We start from the raw sequence: 19,798 nt of genomic DNA on the forward strand, positions 1-19,798 counted from the left end.
ATTAACAGAACAGGGAAATGGGTTGTACATCCTCAATTACATCATTATTACGCTGGTCTTTACTGTATTGCTTCCTCTAAACCTTGAGCTTAAACATTGCTCCAAAATATCAATCAACATTTCAAATATACCACTACACACACTTGTATGTGTGGGATGTCTTCTATAGGTAATTACCGAGGAGATGTGGATTTTGGCTCAGAAAATCTGATTTACATAAGATTTGAAAATAATCTTTTATGAAATGATACTGTATTCTGTATTGCCTGAAGTAATTATTTCCATACTAGCAACATTAACTGGTTAGGGACAACCTCTGCAAAAGCTATTAGAAGGATTTCAACTCCTAAGCTGAAGGATTGCTTAACTCTTGGTGAACTAAATCTTAACAAAACCCTTTTGTGATTTTAAAGCTCATGGAGATAAAAAGAAAAAAACATGCTGTAGATTTTAGTCTTTGGTCTGCAAACGTTGTGGGAGGATGCAGGAGCTTAATTGCAGCCAATGTTTTTTGAAAAAAACCTTTATTTAATTCTTCTAAACTTTAATCAAGCTGTGAGAGCTTTGGCAGGATTTATGTTTATGCAAACATCTGAAAAATTGTTAATTAACTCTGTGCTTTTTAGAAGATGTGTAAACAGGTAGGACGCTCACTGAGCCCAATCCTTCTTTGTTGATAAAGCCACAAGGACACTGCAAATGTGTCACTTTGTCCTTATTTAAAGGCAAGTGTAATGGTGTGTAAAGTGGAAATGGAAGGATGAATACCGGGAAGACGGGAGGCAGAGGCTGCTGCAGAGGAAGGACAGGAGGAATATGAATCGGCAGTTAGGGATGGAAACAGAGGGTCAACAAAGTAAAAAATAGAGACGTTTAGGGTGGGGAGGGATGGAAGCATCGAGGGAGATATGGATGGAGGGGGAAGAAAAAGAGGGTTTGCTGTATGAGAAACTGTTATGAAGTGATACATTGCTTTTTATTGCTTCTGTCAGTCTTTGCCTGCGGAAACGAGCAGCACTCCCCTCACTGTCACCTCATACACTTATTGTAAAACCCTCTGGGTAACAGAGTCAGATACTGATATGAATCTTGTGCATCTTGTATTAAAGTAAAATATCCACTGTTAAATAAAGCTAAGCCTACTTTTGCGAAACAACTCTGAAACCAAGGGACATGATCAGCATTCAAGATGAGAATGCATTTTAAAAAACTGAATAGTCATAATCTTGTGAGTAAGAAATTTCTTTCCATACACAATTTTCAACCCTGACATCGACCCTTCTGCATCTCGTCTGAGATTTTTAACCCTGATCCAATACTGTATGAAACCATCATAGAAAAATGTTAACTTAATTCTTCTCAGATTATTAGCTGTGTAATTATTATTAGTTTGGGTCAGTTACAGTTAATTTTAAAGTAAAGTAAAATAGACCACCTGAGGAAATCTGTGTCTGTCCCTCCTTGATAGTGTGTGGTATTTTAAATTAGAACCCATGGCCAACATTTTTATCTATCCATACTATTTTATCTATATACTAATAAATTGCACAGGCTGCAATTAGGGGCTTTGACTTGCCTCAAAAAGGGCATCTTTACATCTTTACCACTAATTACAACAGAAGCTGAAAACAATTATATGAAGTCACGAGGGAGAAAATTTAATTGACAAATCATGAAACATTGGAACAATAGAATAAAGCACATTGAGATATAATAAAAAGTATAAGTCTGGGTTCTACGGTTACCCCAGTCTGTAGGATGAGGGTTAAAAGTGTTTAAAAAGTAACCCACTCTAGGTTATAAACTATAAAAAAAGAGAGGAATCAAAGTGAACATGTATCCAATTTGGACTGAGTTATATATGACCTGGAATAAATATGAGTACATGATGCTGTAATTAAGTAAAGCAAAGAAAAGCAAGCAAGTGCATGCAGTCAGTCATCCCAGGTTAAAGGGAACTGCAGTCAGTGTGTAAACTAGAAACTAGGAACTAGAAAAAAGTGTCAACTTTAGACAATGATAACCAAGGATTCTGATATATTTTTTGTGGGCAACAGCAGTTTTTCAAATGATTTTATTTGAATTTAATTATAAATAATACTTATCATAATAATATATATTAGAATTAAATATTCTACATTTATTTTGGATTACAGTTAGTAAATAAATTTGCAGCATTCATAGTTTGAAAACACCTGTATATATTTTTGTTGTGTTTTATATGAGGAGCAGTCTGGTAAGCACTTACAGTACAGTGAGTGTACAGTGTACTTTGCCACATGCTTGGTGATGGATGGATTCTGTGCTGTAGAGATCAGGATGGTCTCTCTGAACATTAATGCCTCTGCTGTGAACACGCTGTATGTTTCCCCACCTCGACACGTGCCACCTGCTGCTATGCTACTCAGTTAAAAGCACTCTAGGCCCTACTGTCTCTCCCGAGGCTAAAGCCTTTCAAATATAAAACCAGCCTGATGCCTTCTCCTCAATGGAGTTCTGAACTAGTTTAATACCTATTGTTAGAGTAAACCCAAAAGACTTGGGACACAGAGAGAATGAAGGAGAGGGAGAAGGAAAACGGACAAAGGAGCATGGGATGGAGATAGAAGCAGGGAGGGAATGAGAAAGCCAGGGAAGGGTCACACTTTTTCAACGAAACAGAGGGATTTATTTATTCTCACCCATGTTGGCTTGTGTGAACAGATAAAATATTAACTAATAGCACTGATATAGGCAAACTCTTACATTTATAAACAACAGTAGTCCTTGGTGGAAAGGATTGTGTGTGCTAGTGTACAGAACTGTTTTATGTCTGAGTCAACACGCTGAAATGAGCTCAAGTCAGATATTAATCATCCATGCCAGCATCTCCATTGGTCATTTTCATATATTTATATATAAATATATATATTTCTAGCAGTCCGACTTTCCAATACCAAAACCTAGACAGTTTAATTCCTAGACAAAATATTTGGAACATGACGTTTTTCCATGCAGTTCCAATGTAATACAATAAGGCAACGTTTTGAATTTTAGTCTCTCTGTTTTGCTCACTAGGCCATTGTCATATTATATCGGGGATTAAAAGTAACCCATAAACAGCTTGTTAGCATGTAAGCACTTAACAATTAAGTCAGTAAAGAGAAGAACCAATATCTTACATTTCTACTCATCAATATGACAAGTGCTGGGTGACATTCATAAAAAGACTAAAATTCAAATTTTGTAGCTGTTCCTCTATAATCTCTTGTTATCAGAGCTAGCATGGCTAGCAACAGTGCAGGGGAATTTAAGGGAAAGGAATCTGAAAGAAGGAGAGGACCGTGACATCACAAATATTGCAAATGTTTGCAGTTGCCATGTACAGTGTGTAAAAAATACTCCAATCTTTTTCTGTGATGACATTGTCCTCTTGCCATTTTTTTTTTTCAGACAACTCAGGCAGATGCGAACGGTTTCCTTTCCTGCGAACCTATAAAGGAAAACTCCAGCTGCATCTCAATACAGAAATTATGTTTTTTCCTCAAGTCTTTAATCCCATGAAACCCGGTGTTAAAGTTTTGATGTAATGAAGACATACAAGAATGCCAGCAGCAGGGAGGAAGACAATGAGAATAAACGTCTTTACAGTGTTGAGAGGCAGCCACGGAAAAAAGAAGGTGCTTACTACAGTGCAGAAGGAGGAGAGGAGAGGGCAAGAGGAAAGGAAAGAGGAAGAGGAAGAGGAGGTGCCTTTTGCTTGCAAGTCTGGAATTAGGTTTCCAGTCAACTTTAACTAGTGTTGGACCATGCAGACAGACGCACACGCCTTACGAAGGAAAGCCGCATTTTTCATCACGGCTCCACGCAGAGACTGAAAACGCTGGCTCTTACCTGGGGATAAAGAGCATGGCTCAGAAAACATAAACACACGCGCATGGATACACACAAATAGGCACTCACAATCAGCACAAATACGGAAAATGCACACAAATTCTAACACGAATAATCTCATATACTCGTACTGGCTCTGATGACATACACAACCTGGTGCAAAGAAACAGGATTGCTTCTGCAGAAATGACATTCCCTTTTTACAGTCACACCTCATTACATTACTCCAGCTATTACTATAATTTAAAATGTATTACCAACATAACTGGCAAGAAGGCATTACTGCATTTTACTCTCTTGTACCATTACGTTTCATTGCCAGACTTTGCCAACATATCTGATCAAAGACCTTCTCATTCTCTGAGATAAAAAGAAATTACAGAACAGGAAAAGAGATGGAAAGAGGAGAGATGGAAAGAGGAAGTTAACATTCAACAGCATATTTCTGTGTTGTTTTCACTGAGCACCACACAGTACAATATACTGTATGTGTCCATCCTATTCCCCCTACTCTTGGCCAACACAATAGCTAATATTCTCTGTCCACTTCACCTCTTCCTCTTACACTATTTGCATCATTGTGAGCCTGTATATACATCAGCATGCTCCTCCGTACCGGGGCCATTCTATTGTTGGATTCTGCTCATTCTTCCAGTGATTCACATATGAATATCCAAGCATACTGCAGAATAATACTAGTAATATTCTTCGAGTGAGTCAGTTTGTACAGTGGCAGAATTAAAACTGCAGTGCATACACAAATATGAATCATGAAATCAAGCAAACACACGCACAGCCAATCCAACTCCACGAACTCTAGAGAAGTGACTCTCAAAGTGGGGTCTGTGACAATTTCTCCCTTTTTTCTTTTCTGTTTAAAAGGCTTCATCCTCTGGAAATATGTTTAACACAGGTCTAATATCTTTTCGATACAATACAGATCTTTTCAATTCAATACATGCCTCTTGTGTTGTTCTTTTACACAACTAAGACTATAGAAGGATATAGAAATATTTATAGAACTATAGAAGGTGGAAACTTTACAGTATGCTGATTCTTATCTATCAACTGTCAACATCAGAGTGCCCCTGAGATGATAGGAAACACACACATGTGCAGACCAAACATATATGATACATGTTATGTTGTGTTTGTATTGTTATTACAGACCACAGTCAAATAAACCATGTATTTTACAGGGACACATACCTTGCAGCTCTAAATCCAGCTAATTCTGGGAGAGCACCCTTTCTCCTTTTATAAATAAATAGAGAACCAACAAACCATTCATATCACACCATATATCACTAGATTTGAGTGTGTGAGCGTGTGAGTGTGTGTGTGTGTGTGTGTGTGTGGCATCATAAATGATAACCACCATATTTTAGAGGCTGTTGACGCACTCACTCATGCTGTTACTAAAAACGGTGGAAATCAATACATGAATGCCATGTATTACTCTTTCTCACCAACCACACACACATGCTATCAATATCTGTCTTTATGTGAACACAGTAGCCCGTCATACATCAATATTATGCCCATGTAGCTGTTCATGTAAAGATAGGATGATAGATATACACATTGAAAGGTGTGTGTGGTCACTAACATGACTTGTTCATGAGGTAAAATCTGTTCATCTGTTCTCTGTCCCAGATACCTTCTCCGTCACACACACTCCCTCTTTTATATCTCAACATTCTATTTTACCTACCATCTCTGTCTCTTTGATTTCCTCTCCTCTGTTCGTCCTATTCCTTCTTTGGACATGCTAATGTGTGTGTACGTGCAATGGTCTATACAAAATGTCCTGGGCAGCAAACTGCCCTCATTCATCTTCCCAGAGGAGGATCCATTCATCGAGCAGAAAGGGAGATAGAGTGACTTGATTTTCCACCTTCACAAACAGAAGGATGATTGATCTTTCTGATGGAGAACTTTTGATCGTAAGTATCAATCATTTTGTCATCAAAGTTATAACATAGACTTGCATCTGACTGATACCAACAGTTTTATTACGTTAATCGTTATTTATATGGTAAATTTGTTCAATTTGTAGTACAGTAAGAACCATTTGTATATGTTTATATTGGACTACACTGGATCAAGCACTTGCTTTCCCCCTCAACTTGTAACATAATATCAGTGATGCAGAACTAGCAAAAGCATCTCAATATTGTGATGTGACATTTTACAAAATTGGCCCAATTGGGGAGGCCACATATTTGTTTGTTAATGTGCCAAACTTCAGTACACTGTGTGAGCGTGTGCTTTGCCTCTGCATATTTAATCTTCATCATTCATTCAGTCATTAATCATCAATGTGAGAAAACTGCGCTCCAAGCATTTATAAAACGGTACACGGTACATAGTGAACAGTACAGACACACTTTTTTGTCAAATCCCTGCCTCTCTTTCTCACCATCCATCTCTTTCTAGAGTTCTATCTCTCTTCTCTAAGATCGGACCTTCAGGTCAAAAGAGGCCAGTGCTATACTCTCCCTCACAGGGGAATGAAGTTCTGTCTTGGGGGAGACATGTGCCGCGTGTGGCTTCCTCTCTCTGGAGGTGTTGTGGAGGGAGACGGGCTGTTAATTTGTGTGTACATTATTGTCAGAACACATGTACACACATTCCTATGGCTGTATACCTAAAGTGTGTGTGCGTGTGTGTGAGTTTGTGTGTGTGTGTGTGTGTTTGTTGTGTGTATGCTAGTGTCTGCCCAGAGGCTATTAGCTACAGTTTATATCTAGTCAGTCAGTCAGTCAGACAGTCAGTTGTTCCTTTACTGACTACCGACCACCACCATGTGATGGAGACTGCAGTGAGCTCACAAACACTAGATTTGACACAAACATAAGCACCCTTATCCTCACAACGTCTTGTGTGCACAAAGCACCAACTGCTAATCTTAAATCACATTACGTACAAGTATAATCATCCTTGATGCAAATGCAGATAGACCCTCACTCACTCTTGGCATATTCTACTGCTACTACACACACACACACACACACACACACACACACACACACACACACACACACACACACACACACACACACACACACACACACACACACACACACACACACACACACACACACACACACACACACACACACACACACACACACACACACACACACACACACACACACACACACACACACACACACAAACACAGTAGTACTCACGGTTTCTAGGTTTGTCATCGTCCATGCCCTCCTCTTCATTCTCTGGGTCAATGTCTTCAGCCTGAGTGATCCAGTCTAAATAGCCCTATATCCACACACACACATATAAACACAGACAAAGGAAATAATGACTGGATAGCAGCACTTACATATATCGAATCTTCTGGATTTCTCCCTTAAAAGTTGTTACACGGAAAAAAGTGTATAAGGCTTAGTACATTATGATATAACTTTATGATGGTCATTCTCATGATCACTTATGTCTCATAAGTCGTTGCTGCAATATTTGGGTTGATACAATTTGACCCATAAAATCTTTTCATTCAGATTTCTTGAGGTCAGAGGTCAAGGGACCCCTTTGAAAATGGCCATGCCAGTTTTTCACAGTTTTGAGCCTAACTTTGGAGCATGATGCACCCCTTAACAACTAGCATGACATGGTTGGTACCACTGAATTCCTTAGATTGTCTAGTTTTATATGATTCCAGTCACCACTCTGTCTTTAAGACTGAGCAGGCGTTAGCCTCTGAAAGACTAAACGTTGGCCGATGTTATGTTGATGATGCCAAACACCATTCATCTGAACACAATGCCCCAGTTGCCATGACAGAACCTGGATTAAAATGGGTAAAGTATCTCTTTAAGGGAAACTGCTGGTATTTTCTACTTCTCTTTTCTCCCATCTTAAGTGTCAATCCCCTTTTTGAAAAACTTGCAAGTAATATAAAGTAAATCTTAGTGGCAAGTGAAAACTGTTACAAGGATAAATCACACACAGAACAGCCTACCTTGAGGTCCTCCTCCAGTTGCTGTTTTTCTCTGAGTTTCTGAAAGTCACCACGTGCCTTGGCCTTCTCTCTCTCCTTGGAAAACTCTCTGTGAGGGGGTGCAGGGTGGAGGGGTGAGGGGCAGGCAGTCGGGGCGCAGAGAGGTAAAGAGAAAACGGAAACAGAGGAGGGAAAAAAGAATCTGAAAATCTACACTGAAGTGCTGCACAACAAATACTGTGATAATACAGAACATTATACAGTGCTGCAGGACAGGAAGGAGGGAAAACCTGCTAAAGAGAGAAAAGCTCTGCCAAGGAGACAATTTGTTAGTATGGAAATACAGATAAAAGCACATCCAGACAGAAACATTGGAGCTGGATTCACATCTCAAACAATCCAATTCATTCAGATATATTTTAAAGCAACCAACAGATATATACAGTTCAATTCAGTTCTGTTTTTATGTTGGCAAACATGGTAGCTTCTCCATAACCAAATATAAGCCTTCATGTGAAATAAAACTACGATATAGCAATTATTGTATTCTATCAAATCACCAAAACACTGGTTACACTTTACTACTGTTTATTGATCCATTTGCCTACAATGAATGTAGCTGGATTGTAATCATTAAGCCTGATGTGTGGGTGGGAATGTGAACTAGTGTGGATTATAGGAAATGTCCTTTTCCTCTAAGTGTTAGCTGCTGGTCAACTTTCAGCTGAGTCAGGATGGTTCTAGTCTGAAATTATTGTGCTGAAATGTAAATATAAACATAATGTGATGATTTGCAAATAACTGAAAACCCATGTTTTAAAAAATATACAAAGATATGCATTGTTTTTTGAACCAGCAACACCTTTCAACAAAGTTGGGACAGTGGCAACAATAGACTGGAAAAGTTGTGAAAAGTGAAGAGAGGTTAACTTAGGTTAACTGGCAACAGGTTAGTAACATGGTTGGTATACAAAGAGCATCTCAGAGGGGCTTTCTAAAGTAAAGATGGGGAGGGGTTCACCATTCTGTGGAAGACTGTGCTGGAAAATAGTGAAACAATTTAAGAATAAAGTTTCTCAATATTTAATTGCTATGAATTTGGGGATCTCATCGTCTACAGTACATAATATCATAAAGACATTCAGAGATCCTATTTTATTGCATTTCTCTGTCGATTGAGTGTTTTGGTACTTTCACAGTATTCATATAGCACAACCTGCTTTATTACGAAAACGTGGAAATGGTAAAAAGCTAATTTTTTACAATATGGTACCTTTAAGAAGATGGTCTACTTTTAGGGGATAGCTCACACACTTGATACTACGAGTGGCATACAAATGCATTGTTTTCTACTACTGTAATAGTTAGATCATAGTGGTCTATAATCCAATTATAGACCAAAAGTGATTTAGTCCTGATGGGGCTATATTTTGTAATTCATGCAGATTAGTCTAATTGTTGCTGTCCCAGGGCGATAGAGTCCCAGGTGCTCCCTAGCCTGCTGGGACTTGTAGTTTCTGCAGTCCACCCCTGGGTCTCCTCTCAGTTGCAATGTGCTTGGACAAACCCCAGAGGGAGGGACAGAGAGGGCATCCCTCACCAGCTGTACCACCTCAGCTTGCTGACAGGTTAAATCAGAGGAGAAATGGCTTTGAACTGTGGTTGTCCTGCATCACTAAGCTTCCCACCTTTAGTCTGCCATCTCATTCGTTTGGTCACCATGCAGAGGTTTTTTGTCATAGGTGGGAATGAAGATAAATTGGTAAACCCAGAGCATTATTTTGTGCCTCAGCATTATTTTCATATAACTTTGCAATTCTTTATGCAGAAGTGTGTAAACTATTATTTTTTTTACTTTATTCTTATCAATACAGTATAAAGCCTGCTTCTTCAAGTTTCTCAGGATTTTGGAGGTGATGTGGACAAAGAGGACATAAGAAAAGATGATTTAAAGCTACGGTCTTCCATTTGGAATATTGGTAAATATTATTAACATCGTTTATATGGCGATTATTGTCCCGTAGTCCGATCTGCACAATATGAATATCAAAAAAAAACAAAAAAGATCCATTCAGTCTATCAGCCGTAGGCCTGCATAGAAGTTGACCAATGTGAGCGATCCGTCCTGGAAGGCTCCCATTCGCTTGTACCCTCCATCCAATCCCCTCGTCTCCCCTGCTTCTCGTCACCTCACACTCTCCCTCTCTGTAAACTCTGAGCAGCTAGTGATTAGCTTAGCAGCTTAGCTACCGGAGCTTCTGTTACCATGGAGAAATAAAAGGCCGATACCAGCAAGCGGCCCCTTCTCGCCCCAACAGTGAAGGTTGGAAGAAAACTTAAGTGGGCAGAGGAAAAGTCAGAAACCAAGAGGAAATGTGACCTACATAGGAACCAAAGATGAGTCAATATCGGGGATTCCTTTGACAGGTGGAGAAGGCTACGCCAGGATTTGGGACTTAAAACAGATGCTGAGACAGCAGACTTTTTGTTGAACGGGTCATTTTTGCGTTTTATTGTGGTAGATGTTACATAAATAGCCCTCATTAGTCTGTGCCAATACTAGCTTATGACAGTGAACATCCCTGGTCTGCTCTTTACAAATCTGTCTCAGAGGCTCAACTGATTTTCAGAATGTAGACCATAGCTAAAATCAATGTTAGGCTTGTGTGAAATATTGAAACATTATGATGAAACCTGGGGAAATTACTTCCAGGTGTCAGGATGAAAGAAAAAAATTAAGGAACATTTGATTAAACGCTGCACTTGGGGAAGGTCAAAGTCAGACAGAGAATTCATTTGGATGAGAGCTGACAGGTGCTGGGAGGCTTGGGAACATATGCAGCTAGAAAGTGCAATAGTGTACAAATCCACATTCAAAGGTCCATTCACAGGTAAACTTTGATGGTACCTTCATGTCGTGAATATTCTGAATGAGGATATCAGTCAATTATCCTGCATCTTTTGTTTGGACATTATAGCCTTACCAGCTCCATATACAGTATGTTTTTATGTTATTAAGTTCAAGTAACTAGGACTTTTTGCAGCTATTTAAGTCTGAGAAAAAAGATTCAGACTAAGGTTCATCTGAATATTCTCAATCAGATCTTGTGTCATCAGCCCATTGATTTTAATTTAACATGTTCCTTTGAGAGCAAGATCAGCATCCATAATTAAACTACAAATTGTCATGTGTCATTTTCATTGATTTCTGTCCAGTCAGTCTATATCCTGGAATATATTTAGTGTGTGTATGAGTGTGAGAGTGTGTGTTCTGTGTGAAATTTAGAGGAATGATGGAACAGATCACAACTACAGCACACTCACACACTCACGCACACGCACAAATAAAGACCGATCAATGAGCATTACCACACAGACTGCTACTGTATCACTTGTCAGAACATTAGCAGGAGACCCAATCCTATTGATTTGTATGCCAGTGTGTACTGTGTGTGTGTGTGTGTGTGTGTGAGTGATCTAATTTTCCTGTCCTAAATCATCATTGAAGTCTCTTTCCCCACTTTCTGTTGCCTTTTCTCTGTCCCTATTCTCTTTCAGAACAGCCTCTCACCCCATTCTTTCTATTTACACATTAAATCAAGTCCAGACAAACACAGTCCCGCCTGATGTTTCTGTCTCTTCATCCGTTGCTCTCCTTCTTCTTGTTTAGCCATTAGTTATTATGCCAATCTGAGACCCACACACACTCCATGGAGGAAGCAGTTGGTAAAAGGTCAGGCTGTGTAGTGTGTTGACAGCATCATTAGTCAGAAGTCAGACAAAGAGTCAGACAGCCAAACCACCCAAGCTGTTTGGACCAGATAGACCCTTATTCCCCCCCACCCCCCATCAATGCTGTGGTACATCACTGTGGGTATCGAGAGTCAGATTCGGGTCAGTCACCGAGGGGTGTGACACTCCCCCAAACCTGTTCCCTAGTCAGGTTCATCTCAACTGAACGGCAATACTGAAACTTTTCACACATTAGGTGTGACTTTAAATGAAACCCATATCCAAAATTACACTTAATTGAAAAGGTTATGATTCTAGTAATTGTATGGAATTTTTAAATGGAGGTTGGAGGGTTTCAAAAAGGCCAAAGACTTCTCTGATACACTTACCCTGATATTCTTAGCCAAATCTTAACCAATCTCACTCCTCACGCCTAAACCTAACCGATTGATCGACCTATCAGAGGCAAGTCATGCCTTATCCTATTCCTCCTAACCATCCATTCTGGCATCAACCAATAACCACAAGCATTAACACAAGGTTAAAGGGAAGCTACGCCCATTATCAAAATTCATACCTTATTCCTATGGTCCCTAAGTTTAAGACTAATTCTCTTGCTTCTTGCTTTGAGAGTAGCTTATGATCACACATATTGATTGAACTTTCCTGATCCATGGAAAGAACCTAATGAAATCCTCTATTTGGGTGTTATTCTCTTTTAACGTTAAGTTTTTAATGTGTTCCCAAACGTAAACCCAACTGCAAACCGCTAAGAATTCGTCAATATCCTTACGGTCGTCTACAAACACAGCTTTCAATTGGTAACAATAGGCTGTGTCCACTTGAGTCCCTTTTTTTCTGCTGTCTGCTGGTTCTCTCTATTTTAAAATGAGACAATAGAGTTTTGTGCCATCCCTGCAGAATTTTATGATAGTAAGAGTGCTATTCTATAGAGGTGACACTAAAGAATTGTAGAGAGCATAGAGTTGTGAAGAGCAAGACTGTTTTGATATTTACAATTAGAGAAGATATATCCAAAATGGCAAATAATAATAATATATCCTGATGAAGTGTCCTAGGCCCTGTCCAAGGGCCACTATAGTGAGATAAAATGATAATGACTAAAAATGCACATGCAGTTAATTTAGCTAAGAACTATGAAACTACATACACTTGTGGTACTGTAAAACATTTGGACTTAGGCATCTTTTCCTTGTGCCATGTGCCGATTGTGTAACTTAATCGATTTTATTACAATACATTCCTGTACATGCCGTCTACTTTCAGCAGAAAGTAGAAAGAAGTAAAGAGTTCTCTTGACAACAGAAAAGCTCTTGAAGAACAACAGCATGAAGAAGAGAGAGAGGTTAGTCTCAAGTGACCTTTGACCTTGCCCTTACCCGCTCAAAACCCCCAGAACCAAGTTTAGCACAAAGAAGGATCCGATGATGATTAAGGTGAGAAAATACATCCAGGGCCACTTGTACCCTACTGCATCATTCACCTAGGTAGAGAGATGGAGGAGTGGGCCAAGTAGAGGAAATGATTGATGACAGGAAGGAGAATAGGAGGAGGATGGAAATTAAAGATGGAGGGAGGAAAAGGAAAGCAAGCAGAGATGACATTGATGGAGAGAACAGGGATGAAAGCAAGAAAACAGCAATAAGGAATGTTAGGAGGGAAGGGAGGAGGGGAAGAGGAGGTGGTTAGATCCTTAGTGAATGTTTCCAACGGGTCAAACCGATCCCTGCTGAGCTTATGGTTCATTCATTTGTGGGCCACATGGCAACGTATCTGACCAGCTATACTAACATGGATTTGAAAAAAATAGAGATTCAATGGTGGAGCATGTGTAAGGGAAATCAGCTAATTTCAGGATGAGTCACTGTGGAGAGAAAGCATTTTAGTTAGACAAGTCTTCAGACTGTGCAGCAAGACTCCCATAAACTGGACATCACCATGAAAAATGACTCTCTCTCAATGTATGCACTATTTAAAAATTAAATGTAATTTAACAATAAAAAGCTAGAAACGGTTTAGTCTTAGTTTTAATTTAAAGTTTATATTGTGAATTTTGAGGTGTAAAACTCAATATTATTACCATTATTATTGTCATTGTTAATGTAATTATCATAGTTTGTTTTTTTAAACTCTTTATCAAATGATGTATATTAACTAATGTAACTGTAATGTTCCCTTCAGGGCAGCCTTTCATCCAATAATTTCCATATTAAATGCCATGTTTCCTCCAGACTTCACTCTGTCCTCAGAATAACCTTTTTTGCCTGTTGTGTTTTCCCTGTTGTGTAAGTTTTTTTAGGTTCTACTTCTGGCTGACCTGAGGGGTGAATTATTAATACCCCAGTGTGTCCCTACAGGCCGGGTGGTGCTTGTACCAAAGCAGCGTGACTTGGCAGAGCGGGGTAAAAAAGCACCCAGCTCGTCTGCTGGAGAAGCATTTATTTAAACTAAACATAAAGACACACACAGCATGTCCCTCTATACAAGTATGCACCCACTGCACATACACAGACAATGTAAGCAGATGCATGCTAATCTGCATGCAAAAAAAACATTTATGTAAACCAACACACATGTATACACACAAGACGGATCGTTAAATGCAGTCTGGTTTTCAAGGAGGAAGAGAGTCTCTTAAAACTGAGCCTGGAATGAACCAAAACAACTTACTTCCCTGGAAGAATGCTGGTTATAAATGTAAATAAATATGTGCTGGTCAAAAGAAGAGAGTCCAGCCTGTCTGGATGGTTTGTCTGTTTGTGTGTGTGTGTGTGTGTGTGTGTGTGTGTGTGTGTGTGTATGTGTCCACCTGTCCATCACAGACAGGTTATGACGGCATATAGCACCTTGAGGTCATCCGACACGAACATAACAGATAGACCGAGGGCTTGGCTACTGCTGCATATGTGTGTGTGTGCATGTGTGTGATGCTCTCAGGCTTGTGACAAAGGACTGATTGAGTGGAACAGAAAGGAGAGAGAGTGGCATATTTTTCTCAGTTCAGTGATCTTCAACTTCCTTTTTTTAGACTGTATAGTACTCTAAACTTTACAAGCAACTAGCTCTACTTTACTGAGGAACTGCAGCCGTGATAGTGCTGGTGCTGGTGCTGATTTTTTTTGCTGTATTTGCATCTCATTTGACCATTTTTCAGCCTTTTGTAAACCAGTTAGGACTGTACAGTATGCAGACACTTTCACCTTCATCCTTTTTTTCTTGTCAACTTTTATATTAATTCCTCATTGTATGTAGAAAATGTCCTCAGTTGCATGGTAACAGTGAAGGCAAGGATTGCAATGATAAAGACTCAAGCATTTTCAGTGTACAGGATGGGATTTTGGATTTATATAACAGTTGATTAATGCAGCTTTTAAAACTAGTAAGATGAAAAAGGTAAAATCATTAGCCTTCAAACTTAAATATATATATTTTTAAAAAGGAGGTTTGGTTAAGTTTTACTCAGGAGATGCATTTTCATCTTAACTTTCCAAATTATTTGTTCACTTAAATGTATAAAGTAAAGTGAACTTGATATATAACAACAAATACAACAATAGTAATGACAACAATAATGCTGATAATAATGCCCAATATAGTGATTGTATAGTGTCAAACAATGGATAATTTCCATTCCATTCCACTCTTCACTGGATCCTTCAAAATCAACCAATGTCTGGTCCAGGGAGTCTTGTTGCACGGCCATTTATCACATCTAAAACACAACGTACTGCACATCCACATCACAAACAACACACATACAGACATTTGTACACACATGACAACAGCACAACCTCTTACCCGCTCAACACCCCCAGAACGAGATTGAGAACGAAAAAGGAGCCGAAGATGACGAGAGAGACAAAATAGACCCATGGCAGCTCATAGCCCATAGCATCCTGCATCTGAGAGAGACAAGAGACATAGGAGAGACAGAGAGAAGAAGGGGGTTAACAGGGTGAGGGTTGGTGGGGTAGAAGAGAGAAGGAAAGATAAAGAGGTTGGAGGGGAGAAAGGGATGAGGACAATGGGGAAGGAGGAAGAAATGTGGGAGAAAAAGGTTTCAAAAGATTGACACAGAGAGAACGAAGGAAGAAAGGAAGGTCAAGGACAGGAAGAGTGTTAGAAAGGGGAAAAAGAAGGAGTAGATCTGAAATACTTATTTCTAGATGACATGCAGGAAACAAGAAGAGAGCAGTGCATATTAAAAAAGAGCAGTAGAAAGACCTGGCAAAGCAAGTGTGGCAGTATAGTATGATTAAGTGTGTGTATGAATCCTTTTGTCTGCCCCTTTGAGAGCCGGTGCTTGATGATTCACAATTACAAACACATTAAACAACACTTAACTGCTTTTGTAACTCAATGACATACCTTAGCTCTTATTCAGAGTGTGTTTACACAGTTACACATTCCGTGAAGAAAACCTTCCTTGGAAAGGTAGATGGGCCTTTACAGGAAACACATTTAGACGCTGTGATTCTACATTTGTCCGTATAAATCAATTATATTCTGTTATAGAGGATTTACGGCATGTGAGACTAAAACATCTGAGTGAAATCAATAAAGATGACTTCAGGAAATGCAGCTGCAGGGAAATATGCCACAGACTCGTGGATATTGTATTAAGGATTGCTTGAACAGAGAAAGATCATTATAAAGGGCTAAAATGGGAGATGGTGTGGACAAGGTGAGAATTCAATAACAGAAATTTCAGATTATTAATCTGCACTTAAATTAAATTGATGAGCACTTTAAACAACATTAAGACAAAAATCAAGAGTGTAATGTTTCCATCAATTAAAGAGTTGTCACTTTTACTTGGAGAAATGTTGGACAGAGCGAAACAAAATGGGATGGAGGACTTTGTGTTCCTATGACAGCAGGAAATGTTGGATGACATTAACCTATATTCTTCAATATGTGAGACAATGAAAACTATACTGCTGTGTGTGTGTGTGTGTGTGTGTGTGTGTGTGTGTGTGTGTGTGTGTGTGTGTGTGTGTGTGTGTGTGTGTGTGTGTGTGTGTCTGTGTGTGTATGTGTGTGTGTGTGTGTGTGTGTGTGTGTGTGTGTGTGTGTGTGTGTGTGTGTGTACGTGTGTACGTGTGTGTGTGTACGTGTGTGTGTGTGTGTGTGTATGTGTATGCAGGAGGTTGAAGCAGACAAGGTTGAAGGAGGGGTGTAGAGCTAGTAAGCTCTCTGCACCACATGCTCTCAGATACAAACAACTTGCACACACAAACACACACACACACACACACACACACACACACACACACACACACACACACACACACACACACACACACACACACACACACACACACACACACACCTGATCAATTCCGACATATATTTTGTCACAGAACTGAGATTGTCTGAAAATCATCAACCTTTTGACAAACCTCTTTACCAGTGTTACTGTTTACTTCATGAATTTTGTATTACTTAAAACATTTTCAAATCCATTAAATAATTTAACACTTGACTTTTGTGTGGTAGCTAGCCCTGAATTTGTACCTCTTGTGTATTGTTCTGTCACAGAGTTCAACATCTGTTTTTCTTAACGCCAAATTATTGGCGAAACCTAGAATTTCACAGCTTATAACTTTGTTTTTAAAGTATTTACAAGCTCTCCTATTCATCTGAATAAAAAAATATATATTGACAATATAAACAAAATACTTTCTTTCTGGTTTTAAGAATTAGGTAATATTGTCAAACAATAATATATATTTGTTAATATACATTGAATATTATAAAATTGTTTTTATTGTGAGGTGGATGGATTTTTTTTCTTTTATCAGGATAGACAGAAGAATCCACACTGTCCGAAAGGTGTTAAGTGCTCAAAAACCTTCTGAGAACACATCATCATTTACAAATCCATTAGCTCTGTGACCTACTGCAAATATACATTAGTAACACATTAGAAGCCTAAATTGGGGCTTTTAGATCAATGAAAGCACACTTTTACTGTATTTTAGCAGTTAATGCAGAAAATCCAAAGAATCATCTGATCCACGTAATTGCTTTGCAGTGGTGACCGCAGTGTGCAGGCATACAGAAGAGCCTCCAGTAACTGCTGCAGCCAGGCTGAATAACATCATGGCAAAATCACATAGGGCAGCAGAGCAGTGGCGACATCACAGGACAACTTCAATCCATTTAGAGAAAACATGTTCATGTAATTAAAGGTGGAGCTTCATGACTTTTGAACCCTCACCATCTGTTATCAACAATATCATAATATGTGTGTAAAGCCGTACCTCCAGAGATCTGAATAAAGTTACTTCACAAGAAGCAAAGCAGCATGTGGGAGTTTGATCCAACTTTTCCGAACATTGATTAACAGTACAGACTAATCTATTGGTTTATGTAGCAGGAGAGGGCTGCTGCATGCTTCTGGCCATTTACTGAGGAAGGGATAGTTTTGCGTGTCCATGGCTGTATTTTTGTGTGTGTGTGTGTGTGTGTGTGTGTGTGTGTGTGTGTGTGTGTGTGTGTGTGTGCACGTGCACTTGAATCAAGCATTGGTATTCCTCACACGTTCCAAATCAATCGGAGCCTTCAATTACACAGTGTATTGTCTGCATCGATCTAGTCTGAGATATGAGGTAACACACGCAAACACAATATGTGTGTTTGTGTTACTTTGAACAATCTTTGCTTTCTTTTTTTCAAAAGCACTCATGTGGCTCTGATGTTAAAGATACATTACAGTGGCTATACACACCAAGTAGTAAAGCACTCACTCCACACACGCACATATAAACACAATGTTATGGTGTCCGGCTCACCCAGTACAGCACGTCGGTCCAGCCCTCCATGGTTATACACTGGAACACCGTCAACATGGCAAAGGCAAAGTTGTCAAAGTTGGTGATGCCGTCGTTTGGGCCCTCCCATCCCACTTCGCACTTTGTTCCGTTGTGGTTACAGTGTCGACCGTAAGCTCCAGAAGGTGCACATGGTGCCGGCTTCTCCTCTGCAATGGTGCCTGTGACAAAAACAAAGGAGGAAGAGAGAGACCTTATACTGTATTCTTCTTATCTAAAAAGGACCTTTAATCTCAAAGTCAATAGATAAAATTGATATAAAATAATTAATGTATTACCTGGTTTGTATAATGTAATCTTTAGCTTTTGCTGGTCATCAGAGGCTAAAACAACTGAACTTTAAAGGTCCCATATTATGCTCATTTTCAGGTTTGTACTTGTATTTTGGGTTTCTACTAGAACATGTTTACATGCTTTAATGTTAAAAAAACACATATTATCCTCATGTCATGTTATACCTGCATTCCCCTCTGTCTGAAATGTTGTGTTTTGTACTGTCTCTTTAAACCTCCCTCCCCAAAAAGCCCATTCTCCTCTCATTAGTCAGCATTGTATTATATTATTATCCAATTATATATTATTACCTATTATACAAAAGAAGCTCTTAAGGGCAACGTATAGTGATAACAGAGTAGTGCAACAGCACTTATCCAGTGCAAAGCTAATGCCTCTCATGGGACCTATAACATCCCCATAACAACACTCAGGTCCATTTCTACCTAGGGGCCTTTACTGGAAATTGATTTCAATCATTTAAGGCGGCTGTTGTTTCAATTACAGCCCAAACTATTCATACTCAACATAAATGATGGTTTAAATAATCAATGGAGGTTATCATTAAACTGTTTAAGGTATGTGCTTTATTCTCTTCTTGCTTTGTTGCTTGTTAGGTGAAATCTCACTGTCAAAGATGTATGCAATTTTTTTTTCAGATGAAAAGGTTTGTGTGATATTTTATCCACCTGTGTGTCCATCTCTGGAGTTGACGTGTGACTATATGTTTACTGAAGCATGCTTTCACAGACAGTTGAATACATGCTTCATTATTTATCTGAGCATTGAGGTGTGGTATGTGAGTGTATGTGTTTGATCATGCATGTTTTTATTTGCATCTTGTGCCTATCGTGCACTAGAATATAGCTCTCTCTCTCTCTCTCTCTCTCTCTCTCTCTCTCTCTCTCTATGTGCATGTGTGCCTGTGTGTACCTGTATGCTCATGAATGCAGGTCTTGTGCATCTTGCCCATGAAGAGCTCCAGGCCAATGATGGCATAGATGATGATGACGAAGAGGACCAGTAGGGCGATATGGAGCAAAGGGACCATGGCTTTGATTATGGAGTTCAACACTACCTGTAAACCTGCAGCACACAA

At 39.2% G+C, this 19,798-nt stretch overlaps 1 protein-coding gene across 1 annotated transcript in view; it reads right to left on the reverse strand.

Annotated features, from left to right (window-relative positions):
• cacna1c (calcium channel, voltage-dependent, L type, alpha 1C subunit) overlaps window positions 1-19,798 on the reverse strand; it is a gene marked incomplete at both ends in the record, with an annotated part of 197,538 nt that overhangs the window by 44,494 nt on the left and 133,246 nt on the right. The window contains 6 exons of the mRNA XM_083935268.1: window positions 3,805-3,873; window positions 7,071-7,155; window positions 7,859-7,946; window positions 15,389-15,492; window positions 18,388-18,587; window positions 19,633-19,785. Of these exons, the coding sequence (XP_083791394.1) occupies window positions 3,805-3,873; window positions 7,071-7,155; window positions 7,859-7,946; window positions 15,389-15,492; window positions 18,388-18,587; window positions 19,633-19,785 (699 nt within the window). The remainder of the gene's footprint in view (window positions 1-3,804; window positions 3,874-7,070; window positions 7,156-7,858; window positions 7,947-15,388; window positions 15,493-18,387; window positions 18,588-19,632; window positions 19,786-19,798) is intronic.

The sequence above is a fragment of the Echiichthys vipera genome, assembly GCF_963691815.1.
Source record: "Echiichthys vipera genome assembly, chromosome: 20".
Lineage (NCBI taxonomy): Eukaryota > Metazoa > Chordata > Actinopteri > Perciformes > Trachinidae > Echiichthys > Echiichthys vipera.